This window comes from Chiloscyllium punctatum, chromosome 36, assembly GCF_047496795.1.
Source record: "Chiloscyllium punctatum isolate Juve2018m chromosome 36, sChiPun1.3, whole genome shotgun sequence".
NCBI lineage: Eukaryota > Metazoa > Chordata > Chondrichthyes > Orectolobiformes > Hemiscylliidae > Chiloscyllium > Chiloscyllium punctatum.
In genome coordinates this window covers 25,469,324-25,494,724 of record NC_092774.1, presented here as the reverse complement: position 1 = coordinate 25,494,724, position 25,401 = coordinate 25,469,324, and the positions used below count along the sequence as shown (strand labels likewise).

Genomic DNA, 25,401 nt, shown 5'->3' with positions numbered 1-25,401 from the left:
CCTTAAACTTGACTTTTTTTTTAAGTTAGCAGATTCCAACCCTTCCTACAGATAAATCTTAACAATTAAAATACACAAAGCAAATTTCAAAACTAATCAAAGACTGTCCATGTTCTGTACAAATCATTACAGACGCCAGTGTTCTGGGATCCCCAGTCATCTCCCTGTACCAGCTGTTATTTCCATGAAATAATCTGACAATTGTTGACTTCCGTCAACCTCTTCAATCCTGAGAAATTTCCTCTGCAAGGTTTGGTTCATGTTAGCAAGTTCAATACTCCTCCATTTCTCAGGAACACATTTTATAACGAGAGGCTTTCTCAATGCCTGTGTAATGTCCAGTGGAGAAATTATTTCCAGTCCAACAGTTAGAATTCCTCAGAACTGTTTTTTTGGACAAATGTACTGCTCCCACAAGAGATTGTGGGTCCACAGTTAAAATGCTTTTAACAGCCTTTTTTTTGTTTCCCCCCTTTCCAAGATACAGAATTTCTCCCACCAGAAATTGTTTGCCCAGAAAAAAATTCAGCAGGAAAATGATTATGGAGCTATCAGTAAAAGTGTCTCATTTGGGTTACCCAAGGGTAGAAATGTAAGAACATATCTTTTCAAGGTTACTGTTTGATTTGCCCCTTCAAGATTCCTAGAATTTAAGGTGATTCCTGAAGAAGGGCTTATGCCCGAAACATCGATTCTCCTGTTCCTTTGATGCTGCCTGACCTGCTGCACTTTTCCAGCAACACGTTTTTAAGCCCTGATCTCCAGCATCTGCAGTCCTCACTTTCTCCTAGTGAGTTTAAGGTGTTCCAGTGTAGTGTTTAATTATGATCCAAGTATTCACTCTCATCTGAATGCAGAACCAACTGTCTGAACAAGCACAACAACTTTTCTGTATGCTCTTTAACTGTGACATCCTCTTTCCCCCTCTCTCTGTTGACTCAGGATTACCATGGCTAGAAATACCACTCTCGAAATATAATTGCTGACCTACAGTTTACTTCTGCTGCTTAACATAAGGATTTAAAAGCTGCTAATCTGATCTCACACAAAGCACAAAAACAGACTGTTCACCCGTGCCTGCGCAGAGGAGGGATTTCCACTTGGAATAGATCACAAAATAACAACAGGCACCAGTCCTACAACTGTGTTTCCCATGGACAAGGTTAAAAATCACACAACACCAGGTTATCATCCAGGAGATGCACTTGGAAGCACTAGCTTTTGGAGAGCCGCTCCTTCATCAGATGGTTGTGGAGAATGAGGTCATGATCACAGAATTTACATCCAAATGAGTCCAGTGTCATGGAGATGTGATTCACGAAACAATTTTAGATTAAATCTTTCACCTTTTAAAATTTGTTTCTGTTCCTTGCAATGTTAATCCCAGAACTTGTTTTAAATTACCTTCTCAGGAAAATTCTAAAACGTCAGTCAACATTTCACTTATGGGCGGCACGGTGGCACAGTGGTTAGCACTGCTGCCTCACAGCACCAGACACCTGGGTTCAATTCCCGCCTCAGACAACTGACTGTGTGGAGTTTGCACATTCTCCCCGTGTCTGCATGGGTTCCCTCCGGGTGCTCCGGTTTACTCCCACAGTCCAAAGATGTGCAGGTTAGGTGAATTGGCTATGCTAAATTGCCTGTAATGTTAGGTAAGGGGTAGATGTAGGAATATGGGTGGTTTGCGCTTCGGCGGGTCGGTGTGGACTTGTTCGGCCGAAGGGCCTGTTTCCACGCTGTAAGTAATCTAATCTAATCTAATTGGGACCCAGACAGAATTCACATCTACTATTAGAAAAGCACTGCATTGAAATTACATTCTTGAGAATGTAATTTAAAACAAGTTCTGGGATTAACATACCAAAAAACAGGCACACATTCTAAAAGATGAAAGATTTAATCTAAAATTGTTTAATATATCATATCTCCATGACACTGGACTCCTTTGACTATAAATTCTATAATCGTGATCTCATTCTCCACAACCACCTGATGAAGGAGCAGCACTCCAAAAGCTAGTGCTTCCAAACAAATCTGTTGGACTTAGTGTTGTGTAATTTTTAAACTTTGGCCATATGATAAATTACCTATAGTGCCCAGGGATATGCAGGTTAGGGTGGATTGGCTATGCTAAGTTACCCATAGTGTTCACTGTTGTGCAGGTTCAGATGGCTTGGTTGTACTAAATTGCCCATAGTGTCCAGGGATGTGCAGGTTAGGGTGCTTTGGCCATGGGAAATTGCCCATTGTATCCAGGGATGAGCAGATGAGGATGAATTGGTCACATTAAATTGCACATAGTGTCCAGGGATGTTCAGGTTTGGGTGGATTAGCCAGGGAAATACAGGGTAAGGGGGTGAAAATGGGTGAAACGCTCTTCGGGGGGCCATTGTGGACTCAATGGGCCGAATGGCCTGCTTCCACATTGTCCGAATTCCATGACTCCCCCCACAAAGAAGCATTTTATCTGCATCTATCCTGTCAAGCCCCTTTCAGAATTCTACTGGTTTCAATAAGATCACTTCTGCCTCTTAGTGTCATAGAGGTACACAGCACAGGAACAGACCCTTCGGTCCAACTCATCCATGCTGACTCGGTTTCCCAAACTAAACTAGTTCCACTTGCCTGCGTTTGGCCCATATCCCTCTAAACCTTTCTATTCATGTACGCATCCAAATATTGTTTAAATGTTTAAACTGTCCCTGCATCTACCACTTCCTCAGCAAGTTCATTCCACACGCAAACCACCCTCTGTCAAAACTTTGCCCCTCAGGTTCCTTTTAAATCTCTGTCCTTTCACCTTTAAAAAAAAGCCCCCTAATTTTGAGCTCCCCTATGCTAAGAAAGAACCCTTTACTATTCACCTTATCTCTCTCCTCATGATTTTATAAATCTCAATGAGGTCACCCCTCAACATCCTACGCTCCAGTGAAAAAGGTCCCAGCCTTTCCTTATAACTCAAACCCTCGAGTCCTGGGAACGTCCTGCCAAATCTTACTGAACCCTCTCCAGTAGTATTCTTTCTATTACAGGGCCACCAGAACATACTCAGCCTCACCAACATCCTGTACAACCTCAACATGATGTCCCAACTGCTATATTCAACGGTATGAACAATGCCCTCTTTTCCACCCTGTCTACCAGTGATGCAACTTTCAAAGAACTATGTACCTGAACACTCCCATGTCTCTGTTCTATAACACAACCCACGGTCTTACCATTAACTGCCCTTCCTTGTTTTAGCAAAATGCAACCCCTCCCTTTTATCCACTCATCTCTCATACACACGCTCCCCCCTCAGACACACCTCCCAACACTCACACCCTCTCACAGGCTTATACTCCATCACACTCTCACTTCACCAATCATGCACACACTCAAACACACACTCTCTTAGTTGCACTCTCATGCACGGGCTCACACATAAATCTATGGTGTGAATTTAAATTTGCAGAATTATATTTGCAAATACATTCAATTTTGCTCAAGAAGCATACAATCTGCAGGCTGTGATTCCGTGTAATATTTAATAAATTCTTACTTTGAAAATAGAACCAGTCTGATTCAAGATTGGGGTACTGACAGATTCAAACCTCACACCTTTAATGCATTGTCTGAACTGAGGATATCACCTCTTTTTACAAAACCTTAAGTCATCTTGAGGACGTGAATGAAAAGAAGTTCTGGGATTTACATATTAATGAACCGGAACTTGCAACCCAAGACTTAACAGCAATCTAGGTTTGTTCAATATATCCCATCAGTTGCATGATATCATGATCTTTTGCTATAAATTCTGTGTCTCATGATCCTGCTCCACAGCTACCCGATAAAGGAGCAGCACTCTGAAAGCTAATGCTTCCAAATAAACCTGTTGGACTATAACCTGGTGTTGTGTGATTTTTAACTTTGTCCACCCTAGTGCAACACTGGGGTGATGGGGTTTTCCCACAACAGTCCACATCGTTTCTAGTGAACACAGCCCACAGCTCCCGGTGCTGCCAGTAAACTTTACAATGCTGATGAAACAATGCACTTCTGAAAAATTTACAATTTCCAATGATACTAGCTACTCATTCACTGCTCCATGACATTGGAAACTTAGTGCAGGAGGCTGAAAGAAATGAGCAGCTTTAAAACAAAAACCTCTCGGAGCTCAAAGCTTTCAATGAAAGTCTGAGCCCAGCGGAAAGTTCAGGTAACCTTTATTGCAACCCAACTTTGTCACAGCTTCAGAACCCCCCCCAGCAAAAAGGCGTAGAAAAAGTAGCTTACTTATTTAAACAGCTCAAGGTCAAAGTGCACCCCCCCCACACACCCCCTTTGTTACTATTGGTCAGCACTGAGTTATCCCTTTGTAATTGGATCCTTGGTATAGCCTTAACCTGTAGGAAGTATTGCCTCACTCAGCAATTTCAATCCATACCCTGTATCCAACTACATTTCTCCCCATGCATTTGTGTTTTTTTTGGGGGTGGGGGAGAAAGTGTATGTAGACTCAACCACACTGCTGTGGATCTGGTGTCATGTATAGGCCAGACCGGGTAAAGGATGCAGCTGGGACAATTGAGTGACTCCTTTCCCACAACAACAGTTTCCTTCCCTAAAAAGGATGAGAGTGAATCAGATGGGAACTGTGAATGGACGCCCTGCAATATTCATCTACTTCTTACAGACTGGGACTCATTCCTAGAAAGAGCCAACAATCCCTTAACTGGACAGAAAGAAACCAGAGTGAAACAGCTGGTTGCCAAAGCCTCCAAAATCTGCAGTTGCTGGTCCAGAAGCAATTTTCTCTCTTTGTTTAAAAAGAGAATTAACATACCTGGTGGTTGGCTGCTGAGAATCGGTCCTCCCTTGACTGACCAACTCGACATCCAACGAGCTGCCAGCCCCAGACAAGGCAAGACACAGTGCTGTATCATCCACAGTACTCCCTAGGCTCGGAATTAGGATTCACTATCTTCCAGGCCAGTCACCAATAGCAACCATCTGTCTTCCTTCTCTCTTAAGCATGCAGTTTCTCACCTGATCTGAACCTCTCAGTCCCACCCAAATAAAAACAGCAACAACTGAAAAACAGTGGCAACAGCAGTGATATATTTCAGGGGAAGTTGGATACAGAAGGACATAGGGAGGAGATGAAGAGGCCTACAGGAAGCAAAGTTGGGGAGGGGAGGGAAAGAGAGGCCGATCCGTTCGAAAACAAAGAAATTCCACCCACTCTCCCACTGCACCCCCCTGTCAGAACAGGCAAGGGTTCAGTCCTGGGAGTGACCCACACCAGTGTCACCGGAGGAATCCGATTGTTGGGAGCGCTGGTGCCCCCGCTGGTGCTTCCGCAAGTTGCTGGAACATGCGAACCTGTGCCCGCACTCGGGGCAGGGGAAGGGCCTCTCCCCCGTGTGGACCCGCTGGTGTTTCCGCAAGTCGGAGGAATCACTGAAGGCTTTCCCGCACTCGGGGCAGCTAAAGGGCCTCTCCCCAGTGTGGACCCGCCAGTGGGTCTGCAGGGTGTCGGCCCGGGTAAAGCCCTTCCCACACTCGGGGCAGCTGAAGGGCCTCTCCCCAGTGTGGATCCGCCGGTGCTCCAGCAGGTGAGAGGAATCACTGAAGGCCTTCCCACACTCAGGGCATGGGAAGGGCCTTTCCCCCGTGTGGACCCGCTGGTGGGTCAGCAGGTGAGAGGAATCGCTGAAGGCCTTCCCGCACTCTGGGCAGGGGAAGGGCCTTTCCCCGGTGTGGACCCGCCGGTGCCTCTGCAGGGAGGAGGAATCACTAAAGGCCTTCCCACACTCAGGGCAGCTGAAGGGCTTTTCCCCTGTGTGGACCCGCCGGTGCTTCACCATGTCAGAGGAATTGCTGAAGGCCTTCCCGCACTCAGGGCACAGGAAGGGCCTCTCCCCGGTGTGGACCCGCCGGTGGGCCACCAGGTGGGAGGCCTGGGTAAAGCCTTTCCTGCACTCAGGGCAGCTGAAAGGCCTCTCCCCCGTGTGGAACCGCTGGTGCTTCTGCAGGTGGGAGGACCGAATAAAGGCCTTCCCGCACTCGGGGCAGGAGAATGGCCTCTCCCCCGTGTGGACACGCCGGTGATCCACCAGGGTGGAGGATTCGCTGAAGGCCTTCCCGCACTCAGGGCAGGAGAACGGCCTCTCCCCGGTGTGACTGCGCCGATGACTCTCCAGGACAGACGGGGCACGGAAGCCTTTCCCGCAGTCACCACACTTCCATGGTTTCTCCAAATGGCGGGATTTCTTGGGTTTCTCCATGGCCGAAACGTCAGCCATAGAAAAGACTGCAGAGCCCTTCCCTGCCGTGTAGAAAAGACTGCAGAGCCCTTCCCTGCCGTGATTTCCACTTTCCAGGTCGTATCACTGTTTCAGGCCCAACACTCAGTGCACTGCAACAGTAGGGTCTCTCATCCAGTCCCACTGCTACTGAAAATGTACTAAAACAGGAACCAAAAGGCTTTGCTCCTTTTCACAGAATTGTACTCAAAAATCATTGTGGTCCTGATGGATTGAGTGACTGTCAGACATTGATGTCAAAGTGACATTTCAGAAGCTGGAGGGTCAGTGTCAAAAGGTACAGCACTGGAAAAACACAGCAGGTCAGGCAGTATCCGAGGAGCAGGAGAGTTGACGTTTTGGGCATAAGACCTTCATCTGTTGATTTTGAAACTTCAGATCTTCAAATACTCTAAAAAGAGATTACAAAAGTCGTCACTGTCAGTCCAGGGTAGAAATTCAGAACAAGCAATTCTACTTTCTACAGAACATTATTTTATTTTGGCTATTCCACAGAATTGAAAGCACCATCCCACTCTCTCTCTCTCCTCTTCTGTTCTCACTCCACTCTAACTAATTCCCCTGAAGGTGCTGGTTCAGGATCTTAGAGGCAGAAAAGCGAAAACGTCAAGACAGACATCTCTCTGAATTTTGGATAACTCCACCTGAAAGTGAATATCTTTCACAACATTGGGATACTGCTGGGAGTGAGCAGGTCTGATTGTGGAAGCAAAATAAACTGTGTCAATTCAGTGTGAACCTGCGGTGCAGCTTCTTGAGGAACAACCAGAAACAAAATGGTTAACATTCCCCAGGAAGGGGAGAGTAAGCTGAGACATCTAGGCATTAACACTGACACCAGAGAGAAATTGAACATACAGACGTGGCAAACGTTAGTGGAAAGCCAGAGTCATAGAGATATACAGCACAGAAACAGCCCTTTCAGTCAAATTCTTCCGTGCCGACCAAATATCCGAAATTAATCAAGCCCCATTTGCCAGCACTTGACCCACATCCCTCTGAATATTCCTGTTCATACACCCATCCAGATGCCTTTTAAATGCTGTAATTATACCAGCCTCCACCACTTCCCCTGGCAGCTCATTCCATACATGTATCACTCCGTGTGTGAAAAAGTTGCCCCTAAGGTCTCTTTTAAATCCCCCGCCATCACCCTAAACTTATTACCTTCTAGTTCTGGACTCCCCCATCCCACCTTGTCTATTTACCCTATCCATGTCCCTCATGATTTAAAAAAAAAGTCTACAATATCCACCCCTCGGTCTCTGGCCCGCTAGGGAAAACAACTCCACATGATCCTTCCGTCCCTTCTATGTATTTGAGACACATACCTGAGTTTGCAGAATCATCCCCCCTCCCCACCCCCGGATTCACTCCATTTGCTACAAGTGTACAGATTTCACCCCTTCCCTCTCCCTCCCAGGATGAAGAGTTACTCAGGGAGTTTCACTCTGTAATTGACAGGGCGACTTCCGCGTTGTGACGTCAGCAATAGTCACCGAGACCGGGACCGGGGGAGAGGGTCTTGGAGATCGGGGGGTGAGGGGCTGAGGAGACCGACAGTGGGTTCCCGCACTGCGCCTGCCCTGCCCTGCCCTGCACTGCACTGTTTGCAATAATCCCTTCCCTTCAGAGAATCCCCATAGTGTGCAAGCAGGCCACTCGGCCGAGTGAATCCACACAGACCCTCCCGAAGGGTCACCCACCCCCACCCGTTCCCCTCCCCTCCCCTCATTGCTCTACATTTACCCCCTGACTGATCCACCGTGGCCGCCACAACCCTGGGGCCGTCTGGGTAATTTAGCACGGCAAATCTTCCCTAACCTTCATGCCTGGGCACTACGGGCCAATCCACAAAGTTAAAAAAAAATCACACAACAACAGGTTATACCATCTCTTCCTCTGCTACATTGATGACTGCATTGGCGCCACCTCGTGCTCCCGTGAGGAGGTTGAGCAATTCATCAACTTCACCAACACATTCCACCCTGACCTTAAATTTACCTGGACCATCTCTGACATCTCGCTCCCCTTCCTGGACCTCTCCATCTCCATTAATGACGACCGACTTGACACTGACATTTTTTACAAACCCACCGACTCCCACAGCTACCTGGATTACACCTCTTCCCACCCTATCTCTTGCAAAAATGCCATCCCGTATTCCCAATTTCTCCGCCTCCGCCGTATCTGCTCCCAGGAGGACCAGTTCCACCACAGGACACACCAGATGGCCTCCTTCTTTAGGGACCGCAATTTCCCTTCCCACGTGGTTAAAGATGCCCTCCAACGCATCTCGTCCACATCCCGCACCTCCGCCCTCAGACCCCACCCCTCCAACCGTAACAAGGACAGAACGCCCCTGGTGCTCACCTTCCACCCTACAAACCTTCGCATCAACCAAATCATCCACCGACATTTCCGCCACCTCCAAAAAGACCCCACCACCAGGGATATATTTCCCTCCTCACCCCTTTCCGCCTTCCGCAAAGACCGTTCCCTCCGTGACTACCTGGTCAGGTCCACACCCCCCTACGACCCACCCTCCCATTCTGGCACTTTCCCCGCCACCGCAGGAACTGTAAAACCTGTGCCCACACCTCCTCCCTCACCTCTATCCAAGGCCCTAAAGGAGCCTTCCACATCCATCAAAGTTTCACCTGCACATCCACCAATATCATTTATTGTATCCGTTGCTCCCGATGTGGTCTCCTCTACATTGGGGAGACTGGGCGCCTCCTAGCAGAGCGCTTTAGGGAACATCTCCGGGACAACCCGCACCAATCAACCAAACCGCCCCATGGCCCAACATTTCAACTCCCCCTCCCACTCTGCCAAGGACATGGAGGTCCTGGGTCTCCTTCACCGCCGCTCCCTCACCACCAGACGCTTGGAGGAAGAATGCCTCATCTTCCGCCTCGGAACACTTCAACCCCAGGGCATCAATGTGGACTTCAACAGCTTCCTCATTTCCCCTTCCCCCACCTCATCCTAGTTTCAAACTGCCAGCTCAAGTTACTGTCTCCTTGACTTGTCCGACCTGCCTATCTTCTTTTCCACCTATCCACTCCACCCTCTCCTCCTTGACCTATCACCTTCATCTCCTCCCCCACTCACCCATTGTACTCTATGCTACTCTCTCCCAACCCCCACCCTCCTCTAGCTTATCTCTCTATGCTTCAGGCTCACTGCCTTTATTCCTGAAGGGCTTTTGCCCGAAACGTCGATTTCGCTGCTCGTTGGATGCTGCCTGAACTGCTGTGCTCTTCCAGCACCACTAATCCAGTATTTGGTTTTCAGCATCTGCAGTCATTGTTTTTACCTTATAGTCCTACAGGTTTATTTGGAAACACTAGTTCATCAGGAGGTTGTGGAGTACAAGATCATATGGAAAATCATTCCAGTGTCCTACCACTGAAATGACATATTGAACAAACCCTGCAGTGTTAACTCTTTGATAATTTACAATGGGTTGCTGGTATCATTAATATGTAAATCCCAGAACTTAGATAACAGGGGTTTTGTAACAAAAGCAGACATCTCAGCTCAGACAGAGTTTGTCTGTATCCCAATCTTGAGTCAGACTGGCCCTATTTCCAAAGTGGAATTTACAAAAATATTACATGTATTGACTGCCTGCATTGACTACATGCAGATTGTGCATTTTTTGAGCAAAATATAATGTATCTGCAAATATAATTCTGCAAATATAAATTCACCCCCATGTACGTGTGTATGGCTGCGCGTGCATGAGAGAGAAAAACAGTCTATTTCCGAGCTGTATATCTCTATGTCTATTTGATAACAGATGCTTTATTTCTGTTGATATAAATACTGCTGTAAATCATAGCTGGGTTACTAATAGTTAGACGTAAGAGAGAGAATTCCTCACGTAGAGCACACGATAAGAATCCTGGCAGACCCCTATTTCTGGTTTACTTCCTAATGCACAAACATTAAGCTCGAGCACCTATTTATTTCTAATTTTGTTTCACTTTTCTTGTTAATTCCCTGGGATGATGTGGGAGAATTGTTAGATTTGGGTCAGCCATTTTGTCACATATTAAAAGTCTGGAAACCATTTTCAATCTCACCTTAGTGCCTACTTGCTAAAGTTTATGTTTCCCAGGCTCAGAGGAGACAGTTGGCCTTGCAGCTGTACTGCTCCCTGATAAACAAATTCCTTCCTTGCATGGGACTTTATTTCCACCCTCTACAGTTGTTGAGTCAGGCAGGAGACACCCTGGTCCTGCCAGGTCACTGCCATCGCCCCCCTTTCTCTCTCTGTTTGAGAGATGAAATATACAGGGCGGCTGCTGCTTTTGTCGCGTCCAAAATAAAAAAGGAAAGCTGACCAGAGACAAAAATGCTATTCGAAATGCTGATACAATTCTCGCTACTCAGCCAGGAGATACGAGTGTGAATACTCGACGGGGTCCTAGTGTCCGGACGTAAATTATGCTGAGAGCATCTTATGCTTTACAAAATTAGCAATAAAAAATGTACTTGCCCCAGGGTTATGGCAGGTGAAACCCAATTTAATAAGCCCTGGACCCACATTGAGGTCCGCGGCATGCTTCAACATGCCCCCTTTCCCTTCGAGAGTCCAACGTTAGTTTTAATTGGCTCGTACAAATCTGCAGGAAGTCTACCACGAATCCAGAATCTGGTTTCCAGCATCTGCAGTCATTATTTTTACCTCGTTGAAATTACCCAGACGGCCCCAGGATTGTGGCGGTTACGGTGGATCAGTCAGGGGTAAATGTAGAGCAATGAGGGGAGGGGAACGGGTGCGGGTGGGTTAGAGAAAGGGGGGGGGGGGGGCACAGGCAGAGAGAGGGGGGTGCAGGCAGAGAGAGAGAGAGAGAGAGGGGGTGCAGGCAGAGAGAGAGAGGGGGGTGCAGGCAGAGAGAGAGAGAGGGGGGGCACAGGCAGAGAGAGAGGGGGGGCGCAGGCAGAAAGAGAGAGAGGGGGCGCAGGCAGAGAGAGAGAGAGGGGAGTGCAGAGAGAGAGAGAGAGGGGGGGGCGCAGGCAGAGAGAGAGGGGGGGGCACAGGCAGAGAGAGAGAGAGAGAGGGGGCACAGGCAGAGAGAGAGAGAGAGAGGGGGCACAGGCAGAGAGAGAGAGAGAGAGAGAGGGGGGGGGCGCAGAGAGAGAGGGGGGCGCAGGCAGAGAGAGAGAGAGGGGGGGCGCAGGCAGAGAGAGAGAGAGAGGGGGGCGCAGAGAGAGAGAGAGGGGGGGCGCAGGCAGAGAGAGAGAGAGAGGGGGGGGCAGGCAGAGAGAGAGAGAGAGAGAGGGGGGGCGCAGGCAGAAAGAGAGAGGGGGGGGGCAGGCAGAGAGAGAGAGAGAGGGGGTGCAGGCAGAAAGAGAGAGAGAGAGGGGGGCGCAGGCAGAGAGAGAGAGAGAGAGAGAGGGGGGGCACAGGCAGAGAGAGAGAGAGGGCGCAGGCAGAGAGAGAGAGAGGGGGCGCAGGCAGAGAGAGAGAGAGAGAGAGAGGGGGGGGCGCAGGCAGAGAGAGAGAGAGAGAGAGGGGGCACAGGCAGAGAGAGAGAGAGAGGGGGCACAGGCAGAGAGAGAGAGAGAGGGGGGGGCACAGGCAGAGAGAGAGAGAGAGAGGGCGCAGGCAGAGAGAGAGAGAGAGAGAGGGGTGGCGCAGGCAGAGAGAGAGAGAGAGAGGGCGCAGGCAGAGAGAGAGAGGGGGGGCGCAGAGAGAGAGAGAGGGGGGCGCAGGCAGAGAGAGAGAGAGGGGGGGGGCAGGCAGAGAGAGAGAGAGGGGGGGCGCAGGCAGAAAGAGAGAGGGGGGGGGCAGGCAGAGAGAGAGAGAGAGAGGGGGTGCAGGCAGAAAGAGAGAGAGAGAGGGGGGCGCAGGCAGAGAGAGAGAGAGAGAGAGAGGGGGGGCACAGGCAGAGAGAGAGAGAGGGCGCAGGCAGAGAGAGAGAGAGGGGGCGCAGGCAGAGAGAGAGAGAGAGAGAGAGGGGGGGGCGCAGGCAGAGAGAGAGAGAGAGAGGGGGGGCACAGGCAGAGAGAGAGAGAGAGGGGGCACAGGCAGAGAGAGAGAGAGAGGGGGGGGGCACAGGCAGAGAGAGAGAGAGAGAGGGCGCAGGCAGAGAGAGAGAGAGAGAGAGGGGTGGCGCAGGCAGAGAGAGAGAGAGAGAGGGCGCAGGCAGAGAGAGAGAGAGAGAGAGAGAGAGGGGGGGCGCAGGCAGAGAGAGAGAGAGAGGGGGGCGCAGAGAGAGAGAGAGGGGGGTGCAGGCAGAGAGAGAGAGGGGGGGGGGCAGGCAGAGAGAGAGAGAGAGAGGGGGTGCAGGCAGAAAGAGAGAGAGAGGGGGGGGCGCAGAGAGAGAGGGGGGCGCAGGCAGAGAGAGAGAGAGGGGGGGCGCAGGCAGAGAGAGAGAGAGAGGGGGGCGCAGAGAGAGAGAGAGGGGGGGGGGCAGGCAGAGAGAGAGAGAGGGGGGGCGCAGAGAGAGAGGGGGGCGCAGGCAGAGAGAGAGAGAGAGGGGGGGGCAGGCAGAGAGAGAGAGGGGGGCGCAGGCAGAGAGAGAGAGGGGGGGCGCAGGCAGAGAGAGAGAGGGGGGGCGCAGGCAGAGAGAGAGAGAGGGCGCAGGCAGAGAGAGAGAGAGAGAGAGAGGGGGGCGCAGGCAGAGAGAGAGAGAGAGAGAGGGGGGCGCAGGCAGAGAGAGAGAGAGGGGGGGCACAGGCAGAGAGAGAGAGAGAGGGCGCAGGCAGAGAGAGAGAGAGGGGGCGCAGGCAGAGAGAGAGAGAGAGAGAGGGGGGGGCGCAGGCAGAGAGAGAGAGAGAGAGAGGGGGCACAGGCAGAGAGAGAGAGAGGGGGCACAGGCAGAGAGAGAGAGAGAGGGGGGGGCACAGGCAGAGAGAGAGAGAGAGAGGGCGCAGGCAGAGAGAGAGAGAGAGAGAGAGAGAGGGGGTGGCGCAGGCAGAGAGAGAGAGAGAGAGGGCGCAGGCAGAGAGAGAGAGAGAGGGGGGGGGCACAGGCAGAGAGAGAGAGAGAGAGAGGGCGCAGGCAGAGAGAGAGAGAGAGAGAGAGAGGGGTGGCGCAGGCAGAGAGAGAGAGAGAGAGGGCGCAGGCAGAGAGAGAGAGAGAGAGAGAGAGAGGGGTGGCGCAGGCAGAGAGAGAGAGAGAGAGAGGGCGCAGGCAGAGAGAGAGAGAGGGGGGCGCAGGCAGAGAGAGAGAGGGCGCAGGCAGAGAGAGAGAGAGGGGGGCGCAGGCAGAGAGAGAGAGGGCGCAGGCAGAGAGAGAGAGAGAGAGAGAGGGGGGCACAGGCAGAGAGAGAGAGAGAGGGGGCACAGGCAGAGAGAGAGAGAGAGGGGGGGGTCACAGGCAGAGAGAGAGAGAGGGGGGGCACAGGCAGAGAGAGAGAGGGGGCACAGGCAGAGAGAGAGAGAGAGGGGGGGCACAGGCAGAGAGAGAGAGAGAGGGGGGGTGCAGGCAGAGAGAGAGAGAGAGGGGGTGCAGGCAGAAAGAGAGAGAGAGGGGGGGGCGCAGAGAGAGAGGGGGGCGCAGGCAGAGAGAGAGAGAGAGGGGGGCGCAGAGAGAGAGAGAGAGGGGGGCGCAGGCAGAGAGAGAGAGAGGGGGGGGGCAGGCAGAGAGAGAGAGAGGGGGGGCGCAGAGAGAGAGGGGGGCGCAGGCAGAGAGAGAGAGAGAGAGGGGGGGCAGGCAGAGAGAGAGAGGGGGGCGCAGGCAGAGAGAGAGAGGGGGGGCGCAGGCAGAGAGAGAGAGAGAGAGGGCGCAGGCAGAGAGAGAGAGAGAGAGAGAGGGGGGCGCAGGCAGAGAGAGAGAGAGAGAGAGAGAGGGGGGCGCAGGCAGAGAGAGAGAGAGAGAGAGAGGGGGGGCACAGGCAGAGAGAGAGAGAGAGGGCGCAGGCAGAGAGAGAGAGGGGGCGCAGGCAGAGAGAGAGAGAGAGAGAGGGGGGGGGGCGCAGGCAGAGAGAGAGAGAGAGAGAGGGGGCACAGGCAGAGAGAGAGAGAGAGGGGGCACAGGCAGAGAGAGAGAGAGAGGGGGGGGCACAGGCAGAGAGAGAGAGAGAGAGGGCGCAGGCAGAGAGAGAGAGAGAGAGAGGGGTGACGCAGGCAGAGAGAGAGAGAGAGAGGGCGCAGGCAGAGAGAGAGAGAGAGAGAGAGGGGTGGCGCAGGCAGAGAGAGAGAGAGAGAGAGAGAGAGAGGGCGCAGGCAGAGAGAGAGAGAGGGGGGGCGCAGGCAGAGAGAGAGAGGGCGCAGGCAGAGAGAGAGAGAGGGGGGCGCAGGCAGAGAGAGAGGGCGCAGGCAGAGAGAGAGAGAGAGAGAGGGGGGCACAGGCAGAGAGAGAGAGAGAGGGGGGGTGCAGGCAGAGAGAGAGAGAGAGAGGGGGTGCAGGCAGAAAGAGAGAGAGAGGGGGGGGGCGCAGAGAGAGAGGGGGGCGCAGGCAGAGAGAGAGAGAGGGGGGGCGCAGGCAGAGAGAGAGAGAGAGGGGGGCGCAGAGAGAGAGAGAGGGGGGCGCAGGCAGAGAGAGAGAGAGGGGGGGGGGCAGGCAGAGAGAGAGAGGGGGGCGCAGAGAGAGAGAGAGGGGGGGCGCAGGCAGAGAGAGAGAGAGAGGGGGGGCAGGCAGAGAGAGAGAGGGGGGGCGCAGGCAGAGAGAGGGGGGGGGGGCGCAGGCAGAGAGAGAGAGGGGGGGGCGCAGGCAGAGAGAGAGAGAGAGAGGGCGCAGGCAGAGAGAGAGAGAGAGAGAGAGGGGGGCGCAGGCAGAGAGAGAGAGAGAGAGAGAGGGGGGCGCAGGCAGAGAGAGAGAGAGAGAGAGAGGGGGGGCACAGGCAGAGAGAGAGAGAGAGGGCGCAGGCAGAGCAGAGAGAGAGGGGGGCGCAGGCAGAGAGAGAGAGAGGGGGGGCGCAGGCAGAGAGAGAGAGAGAGAGAGGGGGCACAGGCAGAGAGAGAGAGAGAGGGGGCACAGGCAGAGAGAGAGAGAGGGGGGGGCACAGGCAGAGAGAGAGAGAGAGAGGGGCGCAGGCAGAGAGAGAGAGAGAGAGAGAGGTGGCGCAGGCAGAGAGAGAGAGAGAGAGGGCGCAGGCAGAGAGAGAGAGAGAGGGGGGGGGCACAGGCAGAGAGAGAGAGAGGGCGCAGGCAGAGAGAGAGAGAGAGAGAGAGAGGGGTGGCGCAGGCAGAGAGAGAGAGAGAGAGGGCGCAGGCAGAGAGAGAGAGAGAGAGAGAGAGGGGTGGCGCAGGCAGAGAGAGAGAGAGAGAGAGAGGGCGCAGGCAGAGAGAGAGAGAGGGGGGCGCAGGCAGAGAGAGAGAGGGCGCAGGCAGAGAGAGAGAGAGGGGGGCGCAGGCAGAGAGAGAGAGGGCGCAGGCAGAGAGAGAGAGAGAGAGGGGGCGCAGGCAGAGAGAGAGAGAGGGGGGGGGCACAGGCAGAGAGAGAGAGAGGGGGGGGCACAGGCAGAGAGAGAGAGGGGGGCACAGGCAGAGAGAGAGAGAGAGGGGGGGCACAGGCAGAGAGAGAGAGAGAGAGGGGGTGCAGGCAGAAAGAGAGAGAGAGGGGGGGGCGCAGAGAGAGAGGGGGGCGCAGGCAGAGAGAGAGAGAGGGGGGGCGCAGGCAGAGAGAGAGAGAGGGGGGGGCGCAGAGAGAGAGAGAGGGGGGCGCAGGCAGAGAGAGAGAGGGGGGGGGCAGGCAGAGAGAGAGAGAGAGGGGGGGCGCAGAGAGAGAGGGGGGGCGCAGGCAGAGAGAGAGAGAGAGGGGGGGCAGGCAGAGAGAGAGAGGGGGGCGCAGGCAGAGAGAGAGAGGGGGGGTGCAGGCAGAGAGAGAGGGGGGGCGCAGGCAGAGAGAGAGAGAGAGAGGGCGCAGGCAGAGAGAGAGAGAGAGAGAGAGAGGGGGGCGCAGGCAGAGAGAGAGAGGGGGGCGCAGGCAGAGAGAGAGAGAGAGAGAGAGGGGGGGCACAGGCAGAGAGAGAGAGAGAGGGCGCAGGCAGAGAGAGAGAGAGGGGGCGCAGGCAGAGAGAGAGAGAGAGAGAGAGGGGGGGGGCGCAGGCAGAGAGAGAGAGAGAGAGAGGGGGCACAGGCAGAGAGAGAGAGAGAGGGGGCACAGGCAGAGAGAGAGAGAGAGGGGGGGCACAGGCAGAGAGAGAGAGAGAGAGGGCGCAGGCAGAGAGAGAGAGAGAGAGAGGGGTGGCGCAGGCAGAGAGAGAGAGAGAGAGAGGGCGCAGGCAGAGAGAGAGAGAGAGAGAGAGGGGTGGCGCAGGCAGAGAGAGAGAGAGAGAGAGAGGGCGCAGGCAGAGAGAGAGAGAGGGGGGCGCAGGCAGAGAGAGAGAGGGCGCAGGCAGAGAGAGAGAGAGGGGGGCGCAGACAGAGAGAGAGGGCGCAGGCAGAGAGAGAGAGAGAGAGAGGGGGCACAGGCAGAGAGAGAGAGAGGGGGGGGGTGCAGGCAGAGAGAGAGAGAGAGGGGGTGCAGGCAGAAAGAGAGAGAGAGGGGGGGGCGCAGAGAGAGAGGGGGGCGCAGGCAGAGAGAGAGAGTGGGGGGGCGCAGGCAGAGAGAGAGAGAGAGGGGGGCGCAGAGAGAGAGAGAGGGGGGCGCAGGCAGAGAGAGAGAGAGGGGGGGCGCAGGCAGAGAGAGAGAGAGAGGGGGGCGCAGAGAGAGAGAGAGGGGGGCGCAGGCAGAGAGAGAGAGAGGGGGGGGCAGGCAGAGAGAGAGAGAGGGGGGGCGCAGAGAGAGAGGGGGGCGCAGGCAGAGAGAGAGAGAGAGGGGGGGCAGGCAGAGAGAGAGAGGGGGGCGCAGGCAGAGAGAGAGGGGGGGGCGCAGGCAGAGAGAGAGAGGGGGGCGCAGGCAGAGAGAGAGAGAGAGAGGGCGCAGGCAGAGAGAGAGAGAGAGAGAGAGGGGGGCGCAGGCAGAGAGAGAGAGAGAGAGAGAGGGGGGCGCAGGCAGAGAGAGAGAGAGGGGGGGCACAGGCAGAGAGAGAGAGAGAGGGCGCAGGCAGAGAGAGAGAGAGGGGGCGCAGGCAGAGAGAGAGAGGGGGGGGGCGCAGGCAGAGAGAGAGAGAGAGAGAGGGGGCACAGGCAGAGAGAGAGAGAGAGGGGGCACAGGCAGAGAGAGAGAGAGGGGGGGGCACAGGCAGAGAGAGAGAGAGAGAGGGCGCAGGCAGAGAGAGAGAGAGAGAGAGAGGTGGCGCAGGCAGAGAGAGAGAGAGAGGGCGCAGGCAGAGAGAGAGAGAGAGGGGGGGGCACAGGCAGAGAGAGAGAGAGAGAGGGCGCAGGCAGAGAGAGAGAGAGAGAGAGAGAGGGGTGGCGCAGGCAGAGAGAGAGAGAGAGAGGGCGCAGGCAGAGAGAGAGAGAGAGAGAGAGAGAGAGGGGGGGGCGCAGGCAGAGAGAGAGAGAGAGAGAGGGGGCACAGGCAGAGAGAGAGAGAGGGGGGGCGCAGGCAGAGAGAGAGAGGGCGCAGGCAGAGAGAGAGAGAGGGGGGCGCAGGCAGAGAGAGAGAGGGCGCAGGCAGAGAGAGAGAGAGAGGGGGGCACAGGCAGAGAGAGAGAGAGAGGGGGCACAGGCAGAGAGAGAGAGAGAGGGGGGGGCACAGGCAGAGAGAGAGAGAGGGGGGGGCACAGGCAGAGAGAGAGAGGGGGCACAGGCAGAGAGAGAGAGAGAGGGGGGGCACAGGCAGAGAGAGAGAGAGAGAGGGGGTGCAGGCAGAAAGAGAGAGAGAGGGGGGGGCGCAGAGAGAGAGGGGGGCGCAGGCAGAGAGAGAGAGAGGGGGGGCGCAGGCAGAGAGAGAGAGAGAGGGGGGGCGCAGAGAGAGAGAGGGGGGGGCGCAGGCAGAGAGAGAGAGAGGGGGGGGGCAGGCAGAGAGAGAGAGAGGGGGGGCGCAGAGAGAGAGGGGGGCGCAGGCAGAGAGAGAGAGAGAGGGGGGGCAGGCAGAGAGAGAGAGGGGGGCGCAGGCAGAGAGAGAAAGGGGGGGTGCAGGCAGAGAGAGAGAGGGGGGGCGCAGGCAGAGAGAGAGAGAGAGAGGGCGCAGGCAGAGAGAGAGAGAGAGAGAGAGAGGGGGGGCGCAGGCAGAGAGAGAGAGAGGGGGGGCGCAGGCAGAGAGAGAGAGAGAGAGAGAGAGAGGGGGGGCACAGGCAGAGAGAGAGAGAGAGGGCGCAGGCAGAGAGAGAGAGAGGGGGCGCAGGCAGAGAGAGAGAGAGAGAGAGAGGGGGGGGCGCAGGCAGAGAGAGAGAGAGAGAGGGGGGGGCACAGGCAGAGAGAGAGAGAGGGGGCACAGGCAGAGAGAGAGAGGGGGGGGCACAGGCAGAGAGAGAGAGAGAGAGGGCGCAGGCAGAGAGAGAGAGAGAGAGGGGGGGGGCGCAGGCAGAGAGAGAGAGAGAGAGAGGGGGCACAGGCAGAGAGAGAGGGGGGGCACAGGCAGAGAGAGAGAGGGGGGGCGCAGGCAGAGAGAGAGAGAGAGGGGGGGCGCAGGCAGAGAGAGAGAGAGAGGGGGTGCAGGCAGAAAGAGAGAGAGAGGGGGGGGCGCAGGCAGAGAGAGAGAGAGAGGGGGCACAGGCAGAGAGAGAGAGAGGGGGGGCACAGGCAGAGAGAGAGAGGGGGCACAGGCAGAGAGAGAGAGAGAGGGGGGGCGCAGGCAGAGAGAGAGAGAGAGAGGGCGCAGGCTGAGAGAGAGAGAGAGAGAGGGGGGCGCAGGCAGAGAGAGAGAGAGAGAGAGGGGGGCGCAGGCAGAGAGAGAGAGAGAGAGAGAGAGGGGGGGCACAGGCAGAGAGAGAGAGAGAGGGCGCAGGCAGAGAGAGAGAGAGGGGGCGCAGGCAGAGAGAGAGAGAGAGAGAGAGGGGGGGGGCGCAGGCAGAGAGAGAGAGAGAGAGAGGGGGCACAGGCAGAGAGAGAGAGAGAGGGGGCACAGGCAGAGAGAGAGAGAGAGGGGGGGGGCACAGGCAGAGAGAGAGAGAGAGAGGGCGCAGGCAGAGAGAGAGAGAGAGAGAGGGGTGGCGCAGGCAGAGAGAGAGAGAGAGAGGGCGCAGGCAGAGAGAGAGAGAGAGAGAGAGAGGGGTGGCGCAGGCAGAGAGAGAGAGAGAGAGAGAGCGCAGGCAGAGAGAGAGAGAGGGGGGCGCAGGCAGAGAGAGAGAGGGCGCAGGCAGAGAGAGAGAGAGGGGGGCGCAGGCAGAGAGAGAGGGCGCAGGCAGAGAGAGAGAGAGAGAGGGGGCACAGGCAGAGAGAGAGAGAGATGGGGGGTTCAGGCAGAGAGAGAGAGAGAGGGGGTGCAGGCAGAAAGAGAGAGAGAGGGGGGGGGCGCAGAGAGAGAGGGGGGCGCAGGCAGAGAGAGAGAGAGGGGGGGGCGCAGGCAGAGAGAGAGAGAGAGGGGGGCGCAGGCAGAGAGAGAGAGGGGGGCGCAGGCAGAGAGAGAGAGGGGGGGGGGCAGGCAGAGAGAGAGAGAGGGGGGGCGCAGAGAGAGAGGGGGGCGCAGGCAGAGAGAGAGAGAGAGGGGGTGCAGGCAGAGAGAGAGAGGGGGTGCAGGCAGAGAGAGAGAGGGGGGCACAGGCAGAGAGAGAGAGAGAGAGGGCGCAGGCAGAGAGAGAGAGAGAGAGAGAGGGCGCAGGCAGAGAGAGAGAGAGAGAGAGAGGGGGGGCGCAGGCAGAGAGAGAGAGAGAGAGAGAGAGAGGGGGGCGCAGGCAGAGAGAGAGAGAGAGAGAGAGGTGGGCGCAGGCAGAGAGAGAGAGAGAGAGAGGGGGGCGCAGGCAGAGAGAGAGAGAGAGAGGGGGGGGGGCGCAGGCAGAGAGAGAGAGAGAGAGAGGGGGCACAGGCAGAGAGAGAGAGAGGGGGGGCACAGGCAGAGAGAGAGAGAGAGAGAGGGCGCAGGCAGAGAGAGAGAGAGAGGGGGGGCGCAGGCAGAGAGAGAGAGAGAGGGGGGGCGCAGGCAGAGAGAGAGAGAGAGAGGGGGTGCAGGCAGAAAGAGAGAGAGGGGGGGGGCGCAGGCAGAGAGAGAGAGAGAGAGAGAGGGGGCACAGGCAGAGAGAGAGAGAGGGGGGGCACAGGCAGAGAGAGAGAGGGGGGGGCACAGGCAGAGAGAGAGAGGGGGCACAGGCAGAGAGAGAGAGAGGGGGGGGCGCAGGCAGAGAGAGAGAGAGAGGGGGGGCGCAGGCAGAGAGAGAGAGAGAGGGGGTGCAGGCAGAAAGAGAGAGAGAGGGGGGGGCGCAGAGAGAGAGGGGGGCGCAGGCAGAGAGAGAGAGAGGGGGGGCGCAGGCAGAGAGAGAGAGAGGGGGGCGCAGGCAGAGAGAGAGAGAGGGGGGGGGCAGGCAGAGAGAGAGAGAGGGGGGGCGCAGAGAGAGAGGGGGGCGCAGGCAGAGAGAGAGAGAGAGGGGGGGCAGGCAGAGAGAGAGAGGGGGGCGCAGGCAGAGAGAGAGAGGGGGGGCGCAGGCAGAGAGAGAGAGGGGGGGCGCAGGCAGAGAGAGAGAGAGAGAGGGCGCAGGCAGAGAGAGAGAGAGAGAGAGAGGGGGGCGCAGGCAGAGAGAGAGAGAGAGAGAGAGAGGGGGGCGCAGGCAGAGAGAGAGAGAGAGAGAGGGGGGGCACAGGCAGAGAGAGAGAGAGAGGGCGCAGGCAGAGAGAGAGAGAGGGGGCGCAGGCAGAGAGAGAGAGAGAGAGGGGGGGGGCGCAGGCAGAGAGAGAGAGAGAGAGAGGGGGGCACAGGCAGAGAGAGAGAGAGGGGGGGCACAGGCAGAGAGAGAGAGAGGGGGGGGGCACAGGCAGAGAGAGAGAGAGAGAGGGCGCAGGCAGAGAGAGAGAGAGAGAGAGAGAGAGAGGGGTGGCGCAGGCAGAGAGAGAGAGAGAGAGAGGGCGCAGGCAGAGAGAGAGAGAGAGGGGGGGGCACAGGCAGAGAGAGAGAGAGAGAGGGCGCAGGCAGAGAGAGAGAGAGAGAGAGAGAGGGGTGGCGCAGGCAGAGAGAGAGAGAGAGAGGGCGCAGGCAGAGAGAGAGAGAGAGGGGTTGCGCAGGCAGAGAGAGAGAGAGAGAGAGAGAGGGCGCAGGCAGAGAGAGAGAGAGGGGGGCGCAGGCAGAGAGAGAGAGGGCGCAGGCAGAGAGAGAGAGAGGGGGGCGCAGGCAGAGAGAGAGAGGGCGCAGGCAGAGAGAGAGAGAGAGAGGGGGCGCAGGCAGAGAGAGAGAGAGAGGGGGGCACAGGCAGAGAGAGAGAGAGAGAGGGGGCACAGGCAGAGAGAGAGAGAGAGGGGGGCACAGGCAGAGAGAGAGAGAGGGGGGGGCACAGGCAGAGAGAGAGAGGGGGCACAGGCAGAGAGAGAGAGAGGGGGGGGGCACAGGCAGAGAGAGAGAGAGAGGGGGGGTGCAGGCAGAGAGAGAGAGAGAGGGGGTGCAGGCAGAAAGAGAGAGAGAGGGGGGGGCGCAGAGAGAGAGGGGGGCGCAGGCAGAGAGAGAGAGAGGGGGGGCGCAGGCAGAGAGAGAGAGTGAGGGGGGCGCAGAGAGAGACAGAGGGGGGCGCAGGCCGAGAGAGAGAGAGGGGGGGGCAGGCAGAGAGAGAGAGAGGGGGGGCGCAGAGAGAGAGGGGGGCGCAGGCAGAGAGAGAGAGAGAGAGGGGGGGCAGGCAGAGAGAGAGAGGGCGCAGGCAGAGAGAGAGAGAGAGAGAGGGGGGCGCAGGCAGAGAGAGAGAGGGGGGCGCAGGCAGAGAGAGAGAGGGGGGGCGCAGGCAGAGAGAGAGAGGGGGGGCGCAGGCAGAGAGAGAGAGAGAGAGGGCGCAGGCAGAGAGAGAGAGAGAGAGAGGGGGGCGCAGGCAGAGAGAGAGAGAGAGAGAGAGGGGGGCGCAGGCAGAGAGAGAGAGAGAGAGAGAGGGGGGCACAGGCAGAGAGAGAGAGAGAGGGCGCAGGCAGAGAGAGAGAGGGGGGGCGCAGGCAGAGAGAGAGAGAGAGAGGGGGGGGGCGCAGGCAGAGAGAGAGAGAGAGGGGGCGCAGGCAGAGAGAGAGAGAGAGGGGGCACAGGCAGAGAGAGAGAGAGAGGGGGCACAGGCAGAGAGAGAGAGAGAGGGGGCACAGGCAGAGAGAGAGAGAGAGAGGGTGCAGGCAGAGAGAGAGAGAGAGAGAGGGGTGGCGCAGGCAGAGAATGAGAGAGAGAGAGGGCGCAGGCAGAGAGAGAGAGAGAGAGAGGGGTGGCGCAGGCAGAGAGAGAGAGAGAGAGAGAGAGAGGGCGCAGGCAGAGAGAGAGAGAGGGGGGCGCAGGCAGAGAGAGAGAGGGCGCAGGCAGAGAGAGAGAGAGGGGGGCGCAGGCAGAGAGAGAGGGCGCAGGCAGAGAGAGAGAGAGAGAGGGGGCACAGGCAGAGAGAGAGAGAGAGGGGGGGGTGCAGGCAGAGAGAGAGAGAGAGGGGGTGCAGGCAGAAAGAGAGAGAGAGGGGGGGGGCGCAGAGAGAGAGGGGGGCGCAGGCAGAGAGAGAGAGAGGGGGGGCGCAGGCAGAGAGAGAGAGAGAGGGGGGCGCAGAGAGAGAGAGAGGGGGGCGCAGGCAGAGAGAGAGAGAGGGGGGGGCAGGCAGAGAGAGAGAGAGGGGGGCGCAGAGAGAGAGGGGGGGCGCATGCAGAGAGAGAGAGAGAGGGGGGGCAGGCAGAGAGAGAGAGGGGGGCGCAGGCAGAGAGAGAGAGGGGGGGGCGCAGGCAGAGAGAGAGAGGGGGGGGCGCAGGCAGAGAGAGAGAGAGAGAGGGCGCAGGCAGAGAGCGAGAGAGAGAGAGAGAGAGAGAGGGGGGCGCAGGCAGAGAGAGAGAGGAGAGAGAGAGGGGGGGGCGCAGGCAGAGAGAGAGAGAGAGGGGCGCAGGCAGAGAGAGAGAGAGGGGGCGCAGGCAGAGAGAGAGAGAGAGAGGGGGGGGGCGCAGGCAGAGAGAGAGAGAGAGAGAGAGGGGGGGCGCAGGCAGAGAGAGAGAGAGAGAGAGGGGGCACAGGCAGAGAGAGAGAGAGAGGGGGCACAGGCAGAGAGAGAGAGAGGGGGGGGCACAGGCAGAGAGAGAGAGAGAGAGGGCGCAGGCAGAGAGAGAGAGAGAGAGAGGGGTGGCGCAGGCAGAGAGAGAGAGAGAGAGGGCGCAGGCAGAGAGAGAGAGAGAGGGGGGGCACAGGCAGAGAGAGAGAGAGAGAGGGCGCAGGCAGAGAGAGAGAGAGAGCGGGGTGGCGCAGGCAGAGAGAGAGAGAGAGAGGGCGCAGGCAGAGAGAGAGAGAGAGAGAGAGAGAGGGGTGGCGCAGGCAGAGAGAGAGAGAGAGGGCGCAGGCAGAGAGAGAGAGAGGGGGGCGCAGGCAGAGAGAGAGAGGGCGCAGGCAGAGAGAGAGAGAGGGGGGCGCAGGCAGAGAGAGAGAGGGCGCAGGCAGAGAGAGAGAGGGCGCAGGCAGAGAGAGAGAGAGAGAGGGGGCGCAGGCAGAGAGAGAGAGAGAGAGGGGGGCACAGGCAGAGAGAGAGAGAGAGGGGGGGGTGCAGGCAGAGAGAGAGAGAGGGGGTGCAGGCAGAAAGAGAGAGAGAGGGGGGGGCGCAGAGAGAGAGGGGGGCGCAGGCAGAGAGAGAGAGAGGGGGGGCGCAGGCAGAGAGAGAGAGAGAGGGGGGGCGCAGAGAGAGAGAGAGGGGGGCGCAGGCAGAGAGAGAGAGAGGTGGGGGGCAGGCAGAGAGAGAGAGAGGGGGGGCGCAGAGAGAGAGGGGGGCGCAGGCAGAGAGAGAGAGAGAGGGGGGGCAGGCAGAGAGAGAGAGGGGGGCGCAGGCAGAGAGAGAGAGGGGGGGCGCAGGCAGAGAGAGAGAGGGGGGGGCGCAGGCAGAGAGAGAGAGAGAGAGGGCGCAGGCAGAGAGAGAGAGAGAGAGAGGGGGGCGCAGGCAGAGAGAGAGAGAGAGAGAGAGAGGGGGGGCGCAGGCAGAGAGAGAGAGAGAGAGAGAGGGGGGGGGCACAGGCAGAGAGAGAGAGAGAGGGCGCAGGCAGAGAGAGAGAGAGGGGGCGCAGGCAGAGAGAGAGAGAGAGAGAGGGGGGGGGCGCAGGCAGAGAGAGAGAGAGAGAGAGGGGGCACAGGCAGAGAGAGAGAGAGAGAGAGGGGGGCACAGGCAGAGAGAGAGAGAGAGGGGGCACAGGCAGAGAGAGAGAGAGAGGGGGGGGCACAGGCAGAGAGAGAGAGAGAGAGGGTGCAGGCAGAGAGAGAGAGAGAGAGAGAGGGGTGGCGCAGGCAGAGAGAGAGAGAGAGAGAGGGCGCAGGCAGAGAGAGAGAGAGAGAGAGGGGCGCAGGCAGAGAGAGAGAGAGAGAGAGGGGTGGCGCAGGCAGAGAGAGAGAGAGAGAGAGAGAGAGGGCGCAGGCAGAGAGAGAGAGAGGGGGGCGCAGGCAGAGAGAGAGAGGGGCGCAGGCAGAGAGAGAGAGAGAGAGGGGGCACAGGCAGAGAGAGAGAGAGAGGGGGGGTGCAGGCAGAGAGAGAGAGAGGGGGTGCAGGCAGAAAGAGAGAGAGAGGGGGGGGCGCAGAGAGAGAGGGGGGCGCAGGCAGAGAGAGAGAGAGGGGGGGCGCAGGCAGAGAGAGAGAGAGAGGGGGGCGCAGAGAGAGAGAGAGGGGGGCGCAGGCAGAGAGAGAGAGAGGGGGGGGGGCAGGCAGAGAGAGAGAGAGGGGGGGGCGCAGAGAGAGAGGGGGGCGCAGGCAGAGAGAGAGAGAGGGGGGGGCAGGCAGAGAGAGAGAGGGGGGCGCAGGCAGAGAGAGAGAGGGGGGGCGCAGGCAGAGAGGAGAGAGGGGGGGCGCAGGCAGAGAGAGAGAGAGAGAGGGCGCAGGCAGAGAGAGAGAGAGAGAGGGGGGCGCAGGCAGAGAGAGAGAGGAGAGAGAGAGGGGGGCGCAGGCAGAGAGAGAGAGAGAGAGAGGGGGGGCACAGGCAGAGAGAGAGAGAGAGAGGGCGCAGGCAGAGAGAGAGAGGAGGGGGGCGCAGGCAGAGAGAGAGAGAGAGAGGGGGGGGCGCAGGCAGAGAGAGAGAGAGAGAGAGGGGGCACAGGCAGAGAGAGAGAGAGAGGGCACAGGCAGAGAGAGAGAGGGGGGGGGCACAGGCAGAGAGAGAGAGAGAGAGGGCGCAGGCAGAGAGAGAGAGAGAGAGAGGGGTGGCGCAGGCAGAGAGAGAGAGAGAGAGGGGCGCAGGCAGAGAGAGAGAGAGAGAG

General features: G+C 57.9%; 1 protein-coding gene across 1 annotated transcript in view; it reads right to left on the bottom strand.

Annotated features, from left to right (window-relative positions):
* The window catches only part of LOC140460045 (uncharacterized), a 911,064-nt gene that overhangs the window by 56,386 nt on the left and 829,277 nt on the right, over positions 1-25,401 (bottom strand). Inside the window, exon 2 of the mRNA XM_072554452.1 lies at positions 5,398-6,702. Within this exon, the coding sequence (XP_072410553.1) occupies positions 5,398-6,290 (893 nt within the window). The 5' untranslated portion in view covers positions 6,291-6,702. The remainder of the gene's footprint in view (positions 1-5,397; positions 6,703-25,401) is intronic.